Source organism: Macrosteles quadrilineatus, unplaced genomic scaffold, assembly GCF_028750875.1.
Source record: "Macrosteles quadrilineatus isolate MER2022 unplaced genomic scaffold, UCM_ALF_1.0 Scaffold_1__1_contigs__length_201487025, whole genome shotgun sequence".
NCBI lineage: Eukaryota > Metazoa > Arthropoda > Insecta > Hemiptera > Cicadellidae > Macrosteles > Macrosteles quadrilineatus.
In genome coordinates, this window is record NW_026542594.1 from 72873125 (window position 1) to 72897087 (window position 23963).

At 32.3% G+C, this 23963-nt stretch overlaps 1 protein-coding gene across 1 annotated transcript in view; it reads right to left on the bottom strand.

Annotated features, from left to right (window-relative positions):
• Positions 1-23963, bottom strand: part of LOC128983579 (nucleoplasmin-like protein ANO39) — an 87915-nt gene that overhangs the window by 4771 nt on the left and 59181 nt on the right. Inside the window, exons 4-5 of the mRNA XM_054402915.1 lie at positions 18479-18579; positions 1799-1876 (exon numbers count right to left, since the gene is read on the bottom strand). Coding sequence (XP_054258890.1) covers positions 1799-1876; positions 18479-18579 — 179 coding nt within the window. The remainder of the gene's footprint in view (positions 1-1798; positions 1877-18478; positions 18580-23963) is intronic.

Genomic DNA, 23963 nt, shown 5'->3' on the forward strand with positions numbered 1-23963 from the left:
CCATGGACTGAATAATCAATCAGTTATTTTTAGCGTCAATCGGTTATTTTTAGTTTAATGAATCACAAAATCAATTTTAGTCATCATTTACTGTCCCTAACCACAACTAATTTTTATCTTATGAGAAACTGAATAACATTTTAGTCATTTAGCGACAATTGGTAATTTTTAGTCGAACCAATCGCTGAATCAATTTTAGTTATTATTCACTATTCCAAACAACAAATACAGTAATTTTACCTGAAGTGATGATAAACCGAATAACATTTAGTCAATAGGCCTACCCAGTAACCACCTCTTTAAACTGTTTTTGACTTCCGACCTGTCTGCTCTATTTATAAAAGTAATATGTTAGTGTAACAATTTTAGGGTTAAAAAATATCAGTTTGTAATAATTTATAGGGATAATATCAAAAAGGTAAAATAAAAAATCGTAAAATAAATTTAACTGATAAAACTTTTAGTTAAATCACCAAATCGCTCGGTAAGACTAATTTAACCAAATCAGGATAAAATAAACGAATTAGTCTGTTTAGCATAAATAACCGATTGATTCGGTTATTTTCATTCGGTGATTTCCACCACTACTCTACAGTACAGTGCCGCCATTGCTTGCTACACAAACGCGCAACGCGAACGCAGACAAATACTTATTGCGGTCAAGGTTAAGTCGGTACCGGCAATATGAGCTGGTTGATTCTTGAAGTGGTACCAACATAACATTTTACAGCGTTTAGATTTTCTAGCAGAGTTGCTATGGCAGTGATGCATTTGGATGTTTTCAGTCTATTTCAGACTATTTCGTTTTGTAAAGCAAGAGCGGTTCCCTGATTCCGTTTACTTATCAGACTTGAAAACGATAAATAACTGAGATCACACGATAATTTTGAGCCGGCATGAACTACGTCGGTTGTCTGATTCAGAATAATTCTAACATGGATGATACAACAACAAAACATTGACAATGGCAACTTCCTTAAAAATATGAGTTTTTACATGGAATCGGTATCAAGAATTGTGAGTAATATTTCAGAACTGGTATAGAATCGAGAAATTCTGTTATCGGCCTTTCTCTATTTAAAATAAAATTAATATTCGACTAGGACTAGGACGTAATTAAAGCCATGACCTTGAGTTTTGAGGCTCAAGTTTTGCTTTGTTCCAGCTATGCGTATACCGACACTGATGCTACCCTGCTACACGCTTCACGTTATTACAGAGCTGGCGGCGAGTCGGCGTATTTTGTCGGGTCGTAAATATACATACACTAGGTATAATTTTTTTGGGTAAATTGGCTCAAAATTGTTATGATTATAAAATTCCTTGTAAATAAACTAACATAATGATAATAGTTTAAATTCATAGAAAATCCCTGAATAAAACCATTTTCACACATATTTCCGGGTTTTCTCACAGCGGTTAAAATCCACGCATAATTTTCCTGGAATTCCAGGTCGCTGACAACCCTGTTCACAGCAATCACAGCAAGGCAGAATTGTGACAATTCTCTATGATCGAGATCTTTTTACTTGATGCAAATAAAAACAAATTGCAAAAATAACTATTGGTGATCATGCTTGCTAGCCTAGGCCTGAACAATTTCCCTAACTCATAAAAAATTGCAGACATCATTTTATAGATATTGTTTATTACTTATCAAAAGTCACATAAATACCAGTTTTCTAGCAATACAAGTCGTCTGACAACATACTCTAAGGCAAAGACTATTTTCTTTGGCCCAAATAATTTTAGATTTGTAATGCAACTTTTACATTTATATTTATGTTCCAACACTTACCTCATCTTCTGTTTTAGCTTTCTTGCTTTTGGGTTTTGAATTTGTAGCCTGCTGCAATTTCCTTTTTTTCTCGTCAATCTGCAATATATTTAAAAAATATTAACATAAAAGTACGGTATCCCAGTACTCAAATTATAGAAAATGCCTGTTTTGTTGCATACCTAAAGAATAGATGAATTTTATTTATTTTCAAAAATGGTTTGTAATGAGAGAAATTTAACCTTTGAGGTCTTGACTTAAATGGCACGATTCCTTTACTCCGCACAAAGATTTAGCCGGCGGCTAAGAGCTTAGAACGGTAAGGAGGAGTCCCTACCCTTTAATTAGCCATTCACCCAACACTTTTGTATTTCACTTAGAGTACACCATATTTGTAATCTGCATCAAATAACATGAAGATTAGTCCAAAACACAAAATAATTGCGAAGATATTAAGTATAGGCCACACTTTGTTTAAAAAAAAGACAGTTTTCAGAACAAGATAGGCCTACATATTTAAGATTATTTACAAAACACTTACACTACTGTTAAGTTAATATTTATAATTTGTACATAAAATGTTAAACCAGATTCTCGCAGGAACGTTTCAAACTAATGATGGGTCGATTTCAGAAATTTTCTAATTCCGATTCTGATTCTTTCAAATTGATTTTAATTCTCAATTCCAATTCTATTATGTTGAAAATACTTTACGTAGTTATTTAATTATTTTTAACTTGTGTTGTGTCTGTCTCTACAGTACCAAAATTTATTAATTCTCAATACGGATACCTACTTTTTTTTTACTTTAAGTAAAGTTAAAAAAATTTAGAACTAAATTTTCTGAATGAATTAATTATACTACAACCCCTGTCTTTGTGTCCTTTCACAAAGAATTTTTGCGGTAATGGGGTGTTTTCTCAAGTAAAAAAAAATTACAGCCATAAAAAGTTCTAAAAAGCCAATTTAAGTCTGAACCCTTATAAACACATGAAATAAAAATATAGATGGTACACCATATAAATATATTATAGTAAAAAAAAATTTTAATTATTGCTACAGATGGAATAGGTTTAAAAACTGTACCAGAAAAATAATGTACAGTCTCAGGGTGTCCACAAGGCCAACCAGAAAAAATCATGAGTAAAAAAAAATCCAGGTAGTTCAGGTCGTACTTTTCATACTAAAATTTCCAACGTGTATTGCGCCAACTCCCGCAATGCTTTGTTACTTGATACTTAACTAGTAATACTGTTGTTTTTTATATTTTTCAAAGTTGAACTATATTATACTAACTGACATCTCCATGTTTCCTATGCCGAAGAGTTGTTTTTAATAAGTTAGGCCTTATTAATTTCTTTTATATACTGATGTTTTTGTTAATGTTTTCAATAAAATTAAAAATTAAATAATTAAAATAGGCCTATATTTTTAAAATTTTTTTTGTCTATTTTTTGCCAAGTTCTTAAAACTTGTAAATATTTCTGAACTTAAAAAGTAGATATTAATTTTTTTATAACTTTTCATTAAATCTCGTCCCAAAAAAAATCTTGTCACGCGGTAATTAAAAAAATCTTGTCTCAAAGTGAAAAATCTAGTCTCGTCCATCACTATTAACAGTGAAAGTTGCATAAGCCCCATTTTCAAATTTTAACCCCCACAAAAATCCAAAATGGCGGACCTCTGAAAACGACAAAACACGTTTTTTTGGACGCGTTGCAGAAAGTCAACAGTCCCGGAAGGTCAAATAATTTATACCTGTGCCGCTAGGTCAAAAACTACAATGTTTGCAGTGTCTGTAGATCAAAAATCCCAGTAAGTCAAATAGTACAGTCCGAACTAAAAACGTGGTCTATGTTAAAACAATTGACTTATTGGGAATTTGACCTGAAAACATCTAGTGGCATACACGCTTTAAGGAAAATGGTCCACTGGTGTAATCTAAAAACCATGAAATCTATTTACTTCGCCCTAATTCATTCTCATATTGCCTACAGTATTAGTATATATGGATCGACAACAATAAAGAACATGGACAAAATTCTCATTCAACAAAAACGTGCATTGAGAATAATGTTTCATCTGAAACGAAAAGTTTCAGTGAAACATATTTTCAAGGATTTAAAAATATTTACAGTTATCGGCTTATACATTTATGAAACAATAAAATTTACACTACTCAACAATAAAATTTCAATTGGCAACACAACCCATTCGTATAACACAAGAGCTCATCGTTTAGTTGAACAACACAAATTGGAATTTTTTAAAAAGAAAACCACTTACATGGGCAATTTATGTTTTCATAACCTCCCTCAAAATATTAAATCAGAGAAAAACCATAAAAGGTTGTTAAAATTACTTAAAGAATATCTAATTAAATCTGCTTTTTACTCTCTCCAAGACTTTATCTCATAGCAACTTTATTTTTCTTGTAAATATATGATTTTTTAACTCTCTCTCTCTCTCTGTCTCTATCCTCTTGTAGTTTTTGTAACTAATGTTTATTTTGTATCTTAAACATAATTTTTATTTAAAGGTTTCTTCTATGTATATATTGTAAATACTGTATGATGTGGGAAACTCAGTTACATGTGACGTAGTATGAAACTATTTTATATTATTTTACCTTATGTTGTAAAGTCCCGGATACGATTTAATCACTGGCAGGATTCTGAAAGAATTGCCACGAAAAGGAATATTATTGCTGACCTTCATATTTAACGCAATATTACGGCTAGAATATTTTCCAGTTCAATTGAAGATAGCTCAACTTGTGGTAATTCCAAAACCAGGCAAACCACCAAATGAGGTCTCGTCCTACAGACCCATAAGTTTGCTTCCTGTTGTATCCAAATTATTTGAAAAACTAATCTTAAGAAGATTGAACCCAATTATAGAAGACTTAAATTTGATTCCTGAGCATCAGTTTGGCTTCCGGAAAGGACACTCTACAGTTGAACAAACCCACAGACTAGTAGACATCATTAAAAATTCATTTGAAACAAAAAAGTACTGTTCTGCTGCATTTCTGGATGTACAACAGGCATTCGATAAAGTGTGGCACACTGGACTTCTGTATAAACTTAAATCCTTGCTCCCCCATTCTTTTTACAGTTTGTTAAAATCTTACTTAAATGAACGATTCTTCCAGATTAAATTTCAAGAAATTTTAACCGACTTGAAGCCTATTCAATCTGGAGTACCCCAAGGCAGTGTTCTTGGACCTGTTTTATATCTACTATATACCTCCGACATCCCCGTGGGCCAAAATATTACGGTTGCTACGTTTGCGGATGATACTGCATTTCTCTCCATTCACGAAAATCCTCAAGATGCTTCAAATCAATTGCAAGTTACATTGAATGATTTCGAACTGTGGCTAAAAAAATGGAGAACTAAAGTTAATGAAACAAAATCTTTACATATAACATTCACGCTGAGACAAGAAAACTGCCCTCCAGTTACTTTGAACAATATAGCGTTGACAGAAGTGGACAGCGTTAAGTATTTAGGATTCCATATGGATAAACGATTAACTTGGAAAACACATATTTGGTGTAAAAGACAACAAATGGACTTGAAGGTTCGTAAACTCAACTGGCTTCTAGGCAAAAAATCTAAGCTTTCGTTGACCAATAAACTCACACTTTACAAAGTTATGATCAAACCTATTTGGACGTACGGGATACAGCTTTGGGGAACGGCAAGTAAATCCAACTTAGCAATTATTCAAAGATTTCAGTCAAAGGCGCTACGAAGAATAGTTGATGCTCCGTGGTTTGTTTCGAATCGAACAATCCATGAAGATTTCAGAATACCTACAGTAATTGAAGAAATAACAAGAATTAGCAAGAACTATCAAGAAAAACTCGAAACCCACCCGAACAATATAGCCGTTAATTTGCTGGACAATAGTGATTTTCCCAACAGACTGAAAATTGTGAAAGTTCTAGAACTCCCATACCGATTTGTATAGTTTTAGTTATGACATGACTATTTAATTTTGCAAGATCTTTCACAGGGAAGATTCTTGGTCAAGACACTTATTTATATTATCCCTTTTACTAATTGTTCAAAGTATTGAACAGATTGTAAAATAAAATTAAGTTAAAAAAAAAAAAAAAAATGTTGTATGACCTTATGTTATATTTACCTTATGTGTGACTCTATTCTTTGTAAATGTTACAAGAAACAGAATAAAGATGATATTGAATTGAATTGAATTGAATTGACCTAATGCAACAGCAGTTTTAATATAACGAAATAAGATAAAATATATGTTCAGTTTCGCTGAGTCAACAGTCCCGGAAGGTCAAAAGTATAATCTGTTAAAAACAACGATAGTCCCCTCGACGCATGACTTCAATAATTTCGCGTTTTGGTGTACTTAAAGTTGTGCTAAAATTTTGAAAATTGGCACAGAGCTTCTTGGTTAGTCCTACTCGATGACTATTTTGTTGGAACTTTAAACTATTTACCGATCTAATTAATAAAAATTGATATGTATGGTGAAATAGTTTTAAATCGTGATTTCTAACATGAAAAAGTTAGCATGCGAGATTTTGTTTTGTTTTTGGGTTAGAGAGGTTTTGTCTGTGGCAAAGTTGTAGCCAAAAGTGTGATGCGTAAAATATATTTTTTTTAAATTTTTTACAATCAATGGTTCAATAGATAACTTGGGTTGAAGAGGACGGCAAATTTAGCATTTCGCAACGCATGGAAAGAACTACATCGTACGATGCGACTGCAGAGTGGACTTTTAATTTACAGTTCTAAGGACAAGAAAAAGATGAATATATAGATCACCAGTACATCCATATTATTTATAAAACATCTTTCTATATTACCAGCTTAAATTTTTCATATTATTGACAATTATATAACAAACAATATTATTGAAATTAAATGAGATGTAGTTGTGCCGTGGTCTATATATCAGAGAAAAGAGGATTTTTATTTTAACTGTTGATTTTCTACAAAAATAAATAAAATCTAACAAAAAACCACTAAGTGGTCACTTTCCCCGCCAAGTCAGCAATCCAAAAAAGATAATAAATCATTACTTTTTCCACCAAGAAAAACAATGTATGTATGTAAGTTTGGCAACTTGGCGGCAGACTTTTGCTTGGTTTTTTTCATTAAAGTTACGTTCGTGGATAATTTCACAAATCAACTTCTCTAATTAATTAGTCCACCTAAGTATAATAATTTCGAGGTAATCAGTAAATACAAAACCATCACTATTATGATTTTATGAAATGTGGCACAAATAAGGTCAAATTTTGTAAAATAAGCTCTCACCTAGCTATGTACTAATGGGAGAGATACTTGCTCAATGAAACTAGTTTTATGGCATTTTTAAAGTGATCGAGCAAAAGTCTGCCGCCAAGTTGCCAAACTTACATACATTACATTGTTTTTCTTGGCGGAAAAAGTAATGATTTATTATCTTTTTTGGATTGCTGACTTGGCGGGGAAAGTGTTACCACTTAGTGGTTTTTTGTTAGATTTTATTTATTTTTGTAGAAAATCAACAGTTAAAATAAAAATCCTCTTTTCTCTGATACATAGACCACGGCACAACTACATCTCATTTAATTTCAATAATATTGTTTGTGTAGAGCTAAATTCTACATTTTTGGTCTTATCTGCTTTAAACCGATTGAAAACTTTTTGACACACGTACCAAAATTACTATTTAACAAACCCCCTGGGCTTAAACTCAGTTTCAAATTTCATCAATGGTCATCGTGAACAACATAAAATGCGTTGGTGTTACATAAGTGTTCTGATAATTAAACCCGTATATCTAAAGACTAGTGTAAATTGAGCCCTTATTATAGAAGTAAAAATGTAATCAAACAGATTAGGTTTGTTAGAAATGGCATAAGGCAAAACAAATATTGAAAAACTCATTTATCCTAAATTTATATCACTTTTTAATTGCTTGTTTAACATACGTAGAGTGATTTTCCCGATTAATTTATTTGTTTTAGTGTATCAAAACATAAAACAAACCTTAGTACTAGTACTAAGTTTCATGTTCCTAGGTTTCATGTGTTTTGATAAGTAGTATTAAACTGTTAAAATTACGAGCTGCTCAGCTGTACCAGTGTACTATCGGTACACTGCATTTTTCAATGGAAAGTATCGGGGAATATCACTGCTCTAAGTAATTTTATATAGTACGTACTTCAAATCATTCGGTATACCTGAAAAAATACTTTATTCAAGTTTTAAAATAATTTTTCAGCTGTTCCTATGAATTTATCTAACATAAATTAATTGAGATTTAATTGCAGCTGGTCCTTCTTTTGTTTTGATTTTAATCCCATGTTATTTAAATGGGCCAAAATCGTACTTTGAGGGCTTGCCAAGGGTTTATGGGTCAACGCAACGACTTGAGACCCTCAAAAGGCACATCTACACGTTAAGGGCTTTCAAACAACATAAAAAACATTCAAATTGAGCCAGTGGTTTGGGCTGTAGGTCCGTCAACATTCAAGGAGAAGAAGGAGAACACGGAAAATTTGTGAATTTTCAAACTAGTTTTTCTTGGCTCAAACACAACCGTTTTTTAAATTCTTTTTTTTTATTTTGTTGAGAATGAGTGCCCCTATCCAGTGGATGAATAATTTTGTTAATAGCTTTTGTTTCTTCAGAGCTATAGACAAGTAAAAAAGCCACTTTGTCACGTCATGTATATATACACTGCAGCAGCTGTGTACCGCTGGGGGACTTGGCGGGGCGGAACGCTGCCGCGTTCCTTAAAACATCTTTCTATATTACCGGCTTACATTTTTCATTTATATTAATAAGAATACATCATAAACAGGGTGTTAAAAATAAGCGGAGAGATACTTTACCTAGTAATTCCTTGGGTCAAAATAAACAGAAAATCAAGGATAACATTTTTTCCAAAATCGTTTCGTTAACCAGATATCCGCCATTTTGTATTTTTTACATACACATATTTATCTTTACACTTTTCCAACCGATGTTTATGAAACTTGGTATGTATGTTAAAGTAGACCCATGTTATAAAAAAAAATTCATCTCGATTCACCCTAAAATTTCAAAATTTAACACTTAACTACAATATAATATACTTTACTACACCTCAATATTTACGTATCTGATCACCATAAATCTTAAATAAAATAAAACCATAGACTAAAACTTTCTAATTTTTGTTGTTTGTAAAATAATCTAAATCTGTTGATTTAAGATTTGTACAAATGGGTTTTCATACAAGAACGGTTTATCGCAAGAATAAATAGTTTAACCTTTACATGTATAAATCACTGAAAAAACACACTTTTAAAACGTTATATTTCAACAACACTGGATTATAGGCAATTTTTAATTAGGTACTTGGTTTTGAGTTTGGAAACCTAAACTATATTAAAATATTGCAATCCAGCTGTCCGTTTCCGAGAGATAGAAGTATGTAACAAAATATGTTCCATTAACTGAATAACAAGAGTTGCCAGCATATTTCCTACCCAGTCAAAAGAATTAGAGAAAACTTTAAATGGGGAACATTCCTATATTTTTTGTGGCAGTTAAAAATATGATTTTAGTATTTTGAAATTCAGCCGCCATTTTCCAAAATGGCGGCCAACTTTGAATTTTCTTGTGAAACACCCTATATTAGCGAATTTCCCTATAGGGAAGTAGCTATTACCGTAGGTGTCACGGTAAGACCTAGACCCGGGACCGATTTACTTTTTCATTTTGATGTCCCCAGAGTCCAAAAACACCATTCGTTCAAATTTTTATATATGTATATATATATAGACTTATATATATATATATATATGTCCGTGAACGCGATAACTTGAGTAATTTTTGTCAGATTTTGATGAAATTTGGTTTAAAGGTGTAAAGCGGGATAAACTTGAATGAGTTCGCGAACCAGCACGATCGGACCATGAGAACGGGGCTTTACGGGGTTTTATGGGGTAAAAATTGGTTTTTTCACTTTTGACCCTCAAAACACAAAATTTTCCGATTTCTCTTTAGACCTTTTTAAAGATCTTAAAAAAAACAAATAATTTAGTATATAAAAGTATTTTTGTTCGATTATTGGTAACGGAGAAAATTAAAGAAATTGTAAATTTAAAATTCCCATGTTTTTCTTATGGAGAATATTGTCAAATGTTGTAGTTTGCTTGTTTATGGATATATTTTGATCAAACTTGGCAAATTTATTTATTTTGTACTAAGCTATCAATATTTTACTCAAAAACACACTTTATTAGTTTCCTTGTAGCAGCAAACCTAGGTACTCGTTAAACCTAATGTTATTAAAATATATTTAACTGAAAATCAATTCAGACAAATGGAAATTCGCTTAGTCGGCAGGTTTGCTGCGGCGGGAGTATTTTATCATGTTTTCGGATACAATATGCAATTTAAAAAAAAAATTGATCCTCAACATTTTTTCGATAAACCCACTCGTTTAGGAGTTACAGCCTATGGAAAAATGACTTTCGGGGTACATTTTACATCATGTAGCGCCTAAACAAGTAGGTTTATAGCGAAAATGAAAGGAGTAAAAAAGTCTTAAGATTGCATCCACATTCCAAAAAGACCATAATTTTTTTTTTAATTTTAATTATATTATTTCAATAATGGCTGTCATTTTCTAAAAGGGCGGCAAACTTGAAAAGTGGAAAACTGTTTATTTTATAGTCTTTATGGAATGTAGATGCAATTCTCTGACTAATTTACTTCTTGCAATTTTGCTCTAAACTTACTCGTTTAGGAGCTACATGATGTAAAATGTACACCGGAAGTCATTTTTCCATAGGCTGTAACTCCTAAACGAGTGGGTTTATCGAAAAAGTGTCAAGGATAAAATTTTTTTTAAATTGCATATTCTATCCGAAAGCATGATAAAATATGGGTGTTCCAGAATAAATTTCAAAAGTTGGCCGCCATTTTGGAAAATGGTGGCTGAATTTCAAAAAAACTAAAATCATATTTTTAACTGCCACAAAAAATAAAGGAATGTCCCCGTTTAAATTTTTCCCTAATACTTAGCGTTTCCGATCCGATACCCCAATGGTGGCCTCCTTGAGTTGATCACACTGTATAATATATGAATTTGAACCGATGGTGTTTTTGGCCTCTAGGGACCTCAAAACGAAAAATTAAATCGGTCCCGGGTCCAGGTGTTACCATGAGTACTACCGTAACAGGGTCTTACGCCCTTATTCCCTATATAGTAGCTTATTCCCTATATGCGAAATTCGCTAAAAACCTAATAGTTCTATAGAATAACTAGCTGTACCCGCGGGCTTTGCCCCGTTTAACTTATTAATTTTCAAGATGAGCTCGTTCGCATGGCTCAATCACGTCCTGGTTGAAGTTCGCTCGCTACGCTCACTCACCTTTAGGTTGGGGCTCGTTCGCTGCGCTCACTTGCCTTGGGGTTAGCTCGTTCGCTACGTTAACTCGCCTCCAGGTTGAAGGTCGTTCGCTACGCTCATTCACCTTTTGGTTGCAAATTAGCTGTTGTCATAAATTGTTTAATTGACACAGCTTTTAAGATTCATTAATTCCTTTTAAATATGAAAAATCATAAGGTTAACATGGGAAACTCCAGAGCCACTGGGGCGGAGCCCGAATGCCCGATCATAATAAAAACTACTTAGTTTTCCTATTTAATGCCCAAAGAATCGGTGTATCGAATTTCAGCCTCCTAGGTAAATGGGAAGTGGGAGAATTAGTGATGATGAGTGAGTGAGAGTGAGTGTGTCAGTGAGGGCTTTGCCTTTTATAAGTATACATAGTACATTCAACCAGCTGTTAGTTAAAACAAATTATATTGGACTAAAACAAATCGATGATTACAAAGAATGCTTTAAAAAATAATTTGAACATCCTACTACTGTATTTTACTATGCATATTTAATTCATCTGCCATCCTTGTACCGAAGAATTGAATGTATCAATGGTCAGCATTACACATAGTGTAAATAAGTCAACCATAAGTATGTATTTGAATTTTTTTCCAAATGCTGAAAGTTACAGCTGTTATGTTAAGCAAATTATATTGTACTAAAAGCTAGCTAGAAGCATTGACTATTGGAGAAGGTTAGCATCGGCTGCTAGACTTTTTAAAAACTAAAACTTAATTTCTTAAAATCTGGGACCTTAATTTAAAATTATGGCTTTGACATTCCCTAGTTCTCAAAATTATCTTTCTTTCAATACAAAAATAATGAAAATACGTCGACTGGTTGATTCAGAATCGTGAAAAAACCCCATTTACGTTTTAATAATGTATATGATAGTTTGGACAGGTTTCAACCCTTCCGAGGCGTAATAGATTTACACAGTTTATGTGTAGACTACATTATAACTCATAAAATAGTTCTAAAATTAAATGGATCTCCTTGCACAAACGTATATAATAACCAGAAATTTTCAGATCGTCCTTGCGTGTATTTCATGCCACAAATTTTGACGAAAGGCTTTTCATTACATCAACTATACCTATTTACAGTGTTGACCAAACAGTTGGCAAGAAGCATTAATAGATAAGCTATGTACCAAATATGATAATTTTAGCTCTATTCTAATTATGACAAAACACGAAGTAACTAAAAGCGAGTTTTGTTGGTGTAGTAAGCGTTGCAGGAGGTCTACTTTACACTGAATCGACGTTCACTTTTATTGCTTTTGATCTTCCGGCACTGTTGACTCAGCGAAACTGAACTTGTATTTTACCGTATTTCGTTATATTAAAACTGCTGTTGCATTAGGTCAAATTCCCAATAAGTCAATTGCTTTAACATAGACCACGTTTTTAGCTCGGACTGTATTATTTGACTTACTGGGACTTTTGATCTACAGACACTGCAAACATTGTAGTTTTTGACCTAGCGGCACAGGTTTAAATTTTTTGATCTTCCGGGACTGTTGACTTCCAGCAACATTCCCTGTTTTTTTCAAACGGATGTAGCTCGAAAACGGTAAGAGCTAGAAAAGATTTGAAAGAATTTTCATGAACGGGAATTAAATTTTCTACAAAACCCTCTTAAGCGTTTTCCGGAAAATCGCACTCCTTCAGCTTCAAAAAACGCCCTACTTTCAAAATTTGGTAAATTTCTTTCAAATTTTTACCGGTTTTTGCTATTTTTTCGTACTTAAATATTTCCTTTTTGGAAATTTAATTATTGCTTTGTATTCTCCTTCCTTTACTTTAAATTTTACTCATTACATATTTTTTCGTAACTTTACTCCTTGACCCCAAAAACTTACTTTTAATGTCAAAATTTGAAAGTTTTTACGAGCCCCATTTTATTCTTATAGAAAATAACATTGAAATTTAATGACTTTGTTATGGTCATCTGAATCGTTAACAAACGTACTAGAGACTTGTAATTTGGTAGTATTGTTGTATGGGATCCTAATTTAAGAGTGAAATTTGCAAAAGTCACATTTTAAAATTTTAACCTACCCAAAAATCCAAAATGGCGGACATCTAAAAACGACAAAACACGTTTTTTTCAAACAGCTATAGCTCGGAAACGGTAAGAGCTAGAAACGATTTGAAAGAATTTTTATGGTCAGGAATTAAATTTTCTACAAAACCCTTTTAGACGTTTTCCGAAAATAGCACTCCTTCAGCTTAAAAAAACGCTCTACTTTCAAAATTTGGTAAATTTCCTTAAAATTTATACTGGTTTTCGCTATTTTTTCATACTTAATTAATTCCTTTTGGAAAATATTTTTATTGCTTTGTATTCTCCTTACTTTACTTTACATTTTACTAATACATGTTTTTTCGTAACTTTACTCCTTGACCCCCAAATATTAATTTTAATGTCAAAATTTGAAAGTTTTTACGAGCAACATGTTATTCTTATGGAGGAAAACATCCCGACTATGGTGGCCGACTTTGGTGTGCTCATCTGAAAGGTTTAGAAACGTGATGGAGACTTGAAATTTGGCACTAGCGTAGTATGGGATCTTAAATTAACGGTGAAATTCGCAAAATTCCCATTTTAAAATTTTAACCACCCCAAAAATCCAAAATTGGGGACCTCTCTCCTTTTAAGTATTTTATTGGTTTTCGCGACGTTTTCCTACCTTTGCGATTTGTTTTTGCAATTATTATTAATGCTTTGTATTTTCCTTAGTTTACCCTTAATTTTACACTATACATGATTTTTCGTAACTTTACTCCTTAACCCCTAAAAACTTAAGTTTAATGTCAAAATGTGAAATATTTTTACGAGCTCCATTACATTTACAAAGTTTTAAAAGGACTCTTTACATGTTATATGGGCACAAGGGTATTGACACTGTACACACTTTACTGTATTAGAGCTAACACCAAGGTGAATATGAAATGAACCATATAAAAATGCCCCACCCCCTTCCAAAATCGATTTATCCCCTTATATCTTTCCTATAGTCACTACAGGTGCATCGGTCTCAATCACGTTTACCCATTTTTAGATTACTGGAGATACTGAAATTTTGCCCGATTGTTGGTCTTGCACCCTTTTCGGAAATTGACATTTGAAAATAATAATAACCCCCTTCCAAAATATTGACTTCCCCAATGTCATTCCTACAAGTGCATCGGTCGAAATCACGTTTACCCACTTCTACATAAACTGGAGATCAGAATTTTGGCACGATTGTAGGTCTTTAGGTCTTGCGTCTTGAAAAGTGACGTTTTACAACAACAACCCCCCCCCCCCCAAATATAAAATTTCCTGTCCTCCAAACAAACTAGACAATTTTTAATTTTCCTATAATAACCCTTTTTAAGAATTTTCCCAAGTTATTCTTATGGGAAATAACTTTTTAAGCTTCTGACAGTTGTTTTTATTTGTATTGCCTTTTTGACTTCTTTACGCTTCTTGGTCTTTGCCTTTCACTCCCCCCTCCCCCCAAGTCTTGAATTTCCCCCTTTTATTTTTATAGGGAATAGGTTTGAAAGTGGCTGTTAGATATTTGTTACTAGAGATTTCAAATTTGCCAAGGATGTAGTAAGTAATCTAATAAGTCAACACCCCACAATGGGGGACTGGGGCTAGACTCTAATCTACTAATGACGACTAACTAAGAAATTGTTATTACTTTAATATTGAACTATTACGACCCCAATTATCCTTATTTTATCACTTCGTTTGACCAATAACTCACTTGTAAAAATACCTTAACATTTAATAATCTTACAGCATTTAAAAAGATATTTTTATTTATTTAGTTATTAGAAGGGGGTTTGAATTGGAGCTCGGACTCAACTTATAAACCTCCTCTAATATAAACATGAAATTGCTTTCATTTAACGTTATATCGTCAGTTTCACTTCCTGCTTTGTTACAACTAAACTTATCTACTGATCTTGTTTTTATCATCTTTAGACAAGATTGTTTATAAGGGGTTCTTTAAGGTGGAGCTTGAAATTAACTTCCCAACCTCCTCTAATGTATTCGTGAAATTTTATTAGGCCTATGTAATATTGACTGTTTCACTGCCCGCTTTGTTTCAACTTTGTTACAACTCTAATCTACTAATGACGACTAACAACTAGGGAACAAAGGCGAGTCTATCCTATAGCCACCAGATTCATCGGTCTAAATCACGTTTACTCACTTCTAGGTTAGCTGAAGATCTGTTTTTTTTTTTTTTTGCAATATTTTAGGTGTGGTGCCCTTTTCGAAAAGTTACATTTTACAATGATAACAATGTATATGATTGTATGTCCACAATGAACATAGTAGCCTAACATACCCTTTCAAAACAAGTGAATAAAAACTGATTAGCTTAGTTGACTAGGTACTTGTTCTAATGCTACTTGTTAAAATGCTATTTTCGCCCAACTTTGATGTTACATCTTCTAAACTAGTTGAGTCTCAGTGATCAAACTTATACATCATAATTACAACAACTAGCCAACAAGTACTTATGACAAAAATTTCATTGATTTTGGTTCAATCCCTTTTGTGATATAAGATCTTGAAAATGTCGGAAATTGGATAATTTACCATATTTATAGACCTATAAAGAAAAAAGGATAAGACTTCCATAACCCAAACTTGAGATTTAGACCGTCTCATATGCCAACGTCAAAATACAAAAAATATTTAAGGTGAGTAAATACATTTCTTATGAAAATATTGCAGAGAAAATTGCATTTTCGCCACTGAAATCTTTTTTTTACGTTTTAGCATTTTACATGCTATACACCATATTTATGTAATTTATTAAAAGTCAATTTTAAGCCCATTTCTTGCTGAATAATTTGGTTTTGAATTTGCCCAGATATCTTAAAAAATAAAATAGCTATTAAATTATTTAGTAGGCCTAAACGTCAATTTTCATAAAAAACGCGCGTTACGCAAAAAAAAATGGCCACCAAAAAAGATTTTGAGAAAAAAAATTTCTTGACACTTGCATGTCAATTATATTGATACAGTTAACATTTTATGAAAGTTTCATAAAAATTAAAAATGTTGAGCAACAATGCTTGTATGACTTGAAATGGATTGACCCAGGGTCAAAAATGAGAAAAACCAATTTTTACCCCATAAAACCCCCCATTAACCCCTGGTCCCATAGTCTGATCATGCTTGTTCGCGAACTCGTTCAAATTAACGTAGGTTTACACGTTTGTACCAAATTTCATCAAAATCGGATGAATTTTGCTTGAGTTATCGCGCTAACGGACACATATATAAATAGTAAAATGAACCTCATTTAAATAGGAGAAATACCACTTTTGTTGTAAAAGCCTAAAAGACTAGATATGCAGGGTGTCTCACGAGAGGTGTCTCAAATCGATTACGGAAAAACGGCTTAACGTACAAGGATGAAATAAAGTTATTTCCCGCTAAATCGACCCCAAGGAATAACGTAAAAATATTTTTAACTTTTTCCCAATACAGGGTGTGCCAAAAACTGAGGGTCACTAGTTCGAATCTCGGAATTTTCAAATGTAAACATATGTCATGTTATACATCATTTTAAAGGTATTTGATAGACAAACATTTTAGCGAAAACAGAAAGTAGTTATCTTTTTCCGTTTCAAAATGGCGGCAGTTTTTTTGGAAAAGATCTATATTTTTTTAATACTCTGTGTTTCCTATACCAATGCAGTTATCCCTTCTCCGGTTGAATTTTCTTACTCGTTATGAAATTAGCTTTACTTTGATATGCTACAAGTAACGGTTTTTTTAAATTATAAAAATTCCCAAAAAAATTATTTTTGAAAATTTGCAAATGCTAATTTTTCAAAAATTTCAAATAGCAACATATGTTAAGTGGCACATAATTTTATAGGTTTTTTAATTCCTAAACACTTTGTAATTTACACTTACTTCGTATCTCTTTTAGTTTTTGCGTAAATAACAAAAAACCTAATTTTCCTATATCAAATGCATGTTATTTGGGTTTAACACTAAAGGCCCAATTTGATGAAGTGTTAAACCACGTCAAACCCAAATAACATGCATTTGATATAGGAAAATTAGGTTTTTTGTTATTTACGCAAAAAGTAAACGAGATACGAAGTAAGTGTAAATTACAAAGTTGTTAGGAATTAAAAAATCTATAAAATGATGTGCCACTTGACATATGTTGCTACTTGAAATTTTTGAAAAATGAGCATTTGGAAATTTTCAAAAATAATTTTTATTTTTTATTTTTATAATTTCAAAAAACCGTTACTTGTAGCATATCAAAGTAAAGCTAATTTCATAACGAGTAAGAAAATTTAACCGGAGAAGGGATAAATACATTGGTATAGGAAACACAGAATATTAAAAAAATATAGATTTTTTCCAAAAAAACTGCCGCCATTTTGAAACGGAAAAAGATAACTACTTTCTGTTTTCACTAAAATGTTTGTCTATCAAATACCTTTAAAATGATGTATAACATGACATATGTTTACATTTGAAAATTCCGAGATTCCAACTAGTGACCCTCAGTTTTCGGCACACCCTGTATTGGGAAAAAGTTAAAAATATTTTTACGTTATTCCTTGGGGTCGATTTAGCGGGAAATAATTTTATTTCATCCTTGTACATTAAGCCGTTTTTCCGTAATCGATTTGAGACACCTCTCTTGAGACACCCTGTATATATGAATTTGAACGGATGGTGAATTTGGCCTCAGGGACCTCAAAACAAAAAAGTAAATCGGTCCCGGGTCCAGGTCTTACCATGAGTACTACGGTTATAGCTTATTCCCTATAGGGGAAATTTGCTAAAAGCTACCATTATAATCTAACAGGATGTCTACCAGTTGATCAAACTAAATTGAACAGTGACTTGAGAGGGGCGGGGGGCAACATTAAAAGACACCATCTTTGGTATCAATAAGACAATACTTTTCAGTGACTTGAACATGAGAGATAGTTGGGCATTGAATATTTTGTGCCATAATAATTTTAATTTCACTCTCTGAATTTAACATGTTTGCACTAGGCCTATGTTCATGTTTGCACTATGAATTTAATCATTGCCTGCAGCAAAGTGTAAAACAAAAGGCAGGTTTGGAAAACTTTATTTTAGTTAGGCCTGGTTTTTCCTGTGACTTTTGAAATCTTAAAATGAAAATCTGTTAGGCCTACTTTTCAATAACTTTCAAGACAGGTAGACACCCTCCCTAGAGATAAGTAGGAATGGTAGCTTTAATGTCAAAAGTAGACAATAAAAAACTTACACTGTTTCTTTCTGGAATGTCTTCAAGATCATCCATATCTTCCTCGTCGAGTTCATCTTCTAGCTCGTCGTCTTCATCATCTTCCCCTACCATCTCTCCAGCTGTCAAAAAAAAAACAAAAAACATATTTTACCTATATGTAAAAACATTTGCATCCCTTTGTAAAGTTTAAGTTAAGAATTAATTGTGCAATACAATTGTTACACTTTAAGGTTTTAGTGAATTGAAAAATGTTTCATAGGTAAATCATGTACCTATCTGATTTTATGATTACTAAACTATAATTCTAAAGTACTTTGGTTGTGACCAATAGAAACCAATACGGTAAAACTATCAACCTCCAGTCAACGCTCTAAATTTTTTTTTTTCAAAATGTTCGTTATTTAGTGCTGATTCCAAAAATGATATTAATTTTTTGTGGAAAAGTCCCGTTTTCCCGGGAAATGGGAAAAACGGGAAAAAACATTTTTTGCTCAAAACCCATGTTGTGGGTACTCAAATTGTGAGAATTGCACGACAAATTCAACGGTATACTGCTCAATGCGATACGACCACTAATAACCTCAAAAACTGTCGCCGAACACTGCATATGCGCCGTCCGTGAGTGCGGAACATTTACCTCCGCACCTACCCACCCCCATCAACCCCCACTCCAAGTCTCACAGTCGCGCGGCGCAGTCTCTCTCGTCAGTTCAGGTCGGGGGGTATATAGGCCTACGGACGTGTCACTGTGTAGTCATTGAGTCATTGTTTAGTGTTTAGTATAGTTGTTTTGTTAGTGTTAGTTGTTAGTGTTAGTGTTCATGGCTGTGAATATTGGGTGCGTTTTACCACCAAGACCAGTTTATACGCAAGAAGGGGCTGTACAAAGCAAGGTGAAGTGCTGTAGTGGTCAGCCAAAACACAGGGTGAGCTTACTATAAACTACACAAAACTAAGAGCAAGTCGAGTCCTGTAAAGTAAACGGAACTTTTGATAATAACCTCGCTGCCAGCAAACCTGCAGATTCAGCGAATTTCCATGTCCCTGATTGAATCTTCATTAGAATACTGTACATTATTTCCTTTATAATGTCAGATTTACTCCATAACAGTCAAAATAAAAAAAAAGCAAACTAGGCCTACGGCAGTGTACTTTTTCTCTATGGGAATACATGGGCATTCTAAATCAAGTTTTTTTGGAATTTTCTCTGTAACCATTCGCAACCATCTGTACAACGCTTAAAAATATACAAAATTATTTATTTTTGAAGCTCTATAAAATGGTTTGCAATGGTGTGGAAACTCCCACTTGAAATTAAATTGTATATAGCCTACAGTACAAATGAATCGTGTTTGTAATAGCCCCTACATCAATTTTCAAATTGTTTCGTTGTTATAGAGTTTTTGGTCCCTATTTAAAAAATTGTTTTTTAAAACACTTTTATATTTTTGTAACTAGCAGTTACCCGGCGCACGTTGCTGCGCTTAACAACTATTATTTTAAATGGTAATTTATTCTTTACAATGAATAATAAAAGTGTATACCACAGGCCCCCAAGTGGTTTTTGACCCCAAAAAAGTAGGAAAAGTAGGACTTATTTTAAATATAAAAAAATCTTACTTTTTTGCTGATACAATAATATTAAAAACCAAATAATACTAGCATACTCAATATTTTATCAAATACAGTAGACTCCCTCTTATCCGGACTCCTCGGGACCGAGGATAGTCCGGATATCTGGGTTTCCGGTTAAACCGACGTCTGTAAAAACTCATTAAAACAGACTGTTTACTGCGATATTCAACGTAAATTTAGGAGAGCATTGTATTTAGACACGTGATCACTGGTCTCAAATCTTTCTCACGAGAACAGTCGTTTCAGTACTGCCCACTTCCTGCCGATCTAGTCCGGTTAAACCAATGTGCTGATAAAAATTGTCCGGTTAAGGATATGTAATTTCCGCCGAGTGTAGTCCGGTTAAACCGATGTCCAGTTAAAAGGTGTCCGGATAAGAGGGAGTCTACTTTAGAATAGAGTATGTTATACATACATAGGCCTAATTAAAATAATCTATACTATTATATAAAAATCTAATGGTGTCTGACTGTATGTGTGTTACTAATAGGTGCAAAAATTACTGAACCAACTGGGCTAAAAGTTTACAAAACTATAGTTACCATACCAAGGACCATTATAGGACTATTTATATTTCGATACTGACCGTAGGCTTTGCCCCTTTGGCTTTAAAAGTTCTGAGGTGAAGATTTTAAAGTAAATATTGATTGGTCTTCATGGCTGCGATGAGAACACTAACAATGTTTGATGTTTGTTTACATTTGCTTTGACATTTAAATGTAAACAAGAAGAACTGCTAAACTGCATATTTCACAATTTCAGACAGCTGATACAAAGAAATTAAATATATGTAATATCTTCCATAACTATGAGGTAGGTTTATTTTAGGGATGGACGAGATTGAATTTTTAGTGAGACGAGATTTTTTATTTCTCATAAAATTTCGAGACGAGATCGAGACGGGATTTCCCTTTTCGTACACAACGGGAAATGCACGTTCAAAATTTTTACCTGATTTTGTAACATTGTTAGATGACTGTTTAAATACAAAAATAATGATAAAGGCAAGAATATTTACAATCTTTTATTAAAAAACATCAGCATAACATTTTTTTATTAATCACACCTAACTTATTAAAAATGCCTACGATTAGGAAACATAGTGATATCAGTTAGGGTAGAGTTCAACTTATCCTAAAATAAAATAAATCATAAAATAAAAGCAATATTAATTTTTATAAAATAGTTACTTGTTTTGACTTTTTATAGTAATAAAACATTCCTCACACTGCTTACACTTAACAAAACTTCTCAAATGTTATTAAAGTAATATTATTAAAATAATTAGAGTAATATTTACATTTATAGAATTAATTAAATAAGAACGCCTTCGCAAAGGAAACGCAACTACAACACGCTCCTGTATTGCGGGTATTGCATTGACTTTCTGCAGGCGTTTTTAATTTTTTTTAATTTTTTTTTATTCTCGTCTCGATAAAAATCTCAGCCAAAAAGAAATCTCGTCTCGTGTAACGAGATTTAAAATTTCCCGAAATATCGAGACTTGACCATCCCTAGTTTATTTTAATCTAACCTTTTATCATGGATTATTTATTCTAAAACTATGTCAATGATTATATTAAAAAATATTCTATAACCGTTGCTGTATCAACTCCCCGTTTCAACTCCGGCTCTGCTTTGGATTTTTTTAAGGCGTCTAAGCTATGAAAATAATGTTATTGATATGATTTCATGGAAACAGTATGAAAATAAAAATATGTATAGATGTTTTATATGAATTTGGAGGATACTTTAAATAAATTCTAACTGCTTAACGTGTTAGATTAACTTAACGTAACTTGCACATCACATTGTTTTAGCGAATTTCCCTATAGGGAAGTAGCTATTACCGTAGGTCTCATGGTAAGACTTAGGCCCGGGACCGATTTACTTTTTCATTTTGATGTCCCCAGAGGCCAAAAACACCATTCGTTCAAATTTATATATATATATAATATATATATATATATATATATATATATATGTGTCCATGAACACGATAACTTGAGTAATTTTTATCCGATTTTGATGAAATTTGGTTTGAAGGTGTAAGGCGGGATAAACTTGAATGAGTTCGCGATCCAGCATGATCTGACTATGGGAACAGGGTTTTATGGGGTAAAAATTGGTTTTTCTCATTTTTTGACCCTCAAAACACAAAATTTCCCAATTTTTCTCTAAACCTTCTTAAAGAGCTTAAAAAAACAAACAATTCAGTATATCAAAGTGTTCTTGTACGTTTATTGGTTACGGAGAAAACTAAAAAAATGGTAAATTTAAAATTCCCATGTTATTCTTATGGAGAATATTGTAAAATGTTGTAGTTTGCTTGTTTATGGATATATTTTGATCAAACTTGGCAAATTTTTTTATTTTATAGTAAGCTACGGTATCAATATTTTACTAAAAACACACTTTATTAGTTTCCTTGTAGCAGCAAACCTAGGTACTCGTTAAACCTAATGTTATTTAAATAGATCAATTGAAAATCAATTCAGCCAAATGGAAATTCGCTTAGACGGCAGGTTTGCTGCGGCGGGGGTATTTTATATGTATATTTAGGTAAATTAAGTTATTGTGTTTTGCTGAACCTATGCTTAAATTAAACTAAAGAATATCATCAATAACTTAATTGTAAGTAGTTGATTTTTGTTTTTTTAAATCTGTTGTATATGTGTAACTAAAATTAATTATCAAATGGTAATACAAAATACTATTATTTTATCTTAACATAGCTTTCAGTTCACATTTATTTTATTTTATAGATTTATTATTTGCGTTTTGCTACACCACTGATTAAATTAAACCAAGGAAAATATCATAAAACTAAGCAGTAGCCTACACCGTGCTGTTTTGTTTCTAAAATCAATGAAACATCTGTTACTATGTTTACTTGATGGTAATTGTGAAAATGTAAAGGCAATGGACGATGGAACTGATTAAAAGAACTCGTTTATCTATTAAGTTGATATTTTTGTAGAGTAGAATCAGAGATTTAATGAAACATATAGGCTACTGTATTTGCTGTTAAATTTTGTAGTCCTTGATGCTTTAATAATCATATTAGTTTTATCTGCTGTCTTAAATGCTAAATTATTATTATTTTTTTTTTTTTTATAGTACCTATAGGTATAGTTTCTTTAATATTTCAAAAGACTGTATTGATAAGGCACAGCAATATTTCTGAAGTTTATAACAGCTTAGGCTACTTAGTTTTGCTAATGATTTATTGTGAGTGAAGAAACTGGAGATGAAAGGATTTGTGATTTAAGAAGAGTGAAATTAAAAAAAAAATGTTTATTTAAATTGAATAATTAGTAGAAACTTCAAAATTGAAATTTAAAATGTCAATACAGTAATAAATAAAAAGATATGTAATTAAGGGACATGAAATGGTGGTATCCACTACTTACCAGATTTAAAAGTCATAACTTAAACGTTTATATTAAGATATATAAAAGTTAATTTTGTTTCTTAAAGCGTTGGCGGATGTGTAACTATTATATGCAACAGATGTAAAGGTAAAAATGTTTCCTCTTTTGTCCTCTTCCCGTTGCAAAGCACGGGTACAACAGCTAGTATTATATATAAATTTTAAAATTTTAATAAATATTAATTATTATTATTAAAAAAAACCCCAACCGTAAGGCCAGATAAAGTTTTAGCTGAGATTGTCCACCTAATATTCAGAAGTAAAGCACAAGAGAAATGAAAATGTTAAGGAGTCATTATTACAGTCATCATTACAAAATATTTATATTCAGAAGTAAAGCACAAGAGAAATGAAAATGTTAAGGAGTCATTATTACAGTCATCATTACAAAATATTTAGGACAAGCAGCATTAAATATAATTAAAGGATTAAAAT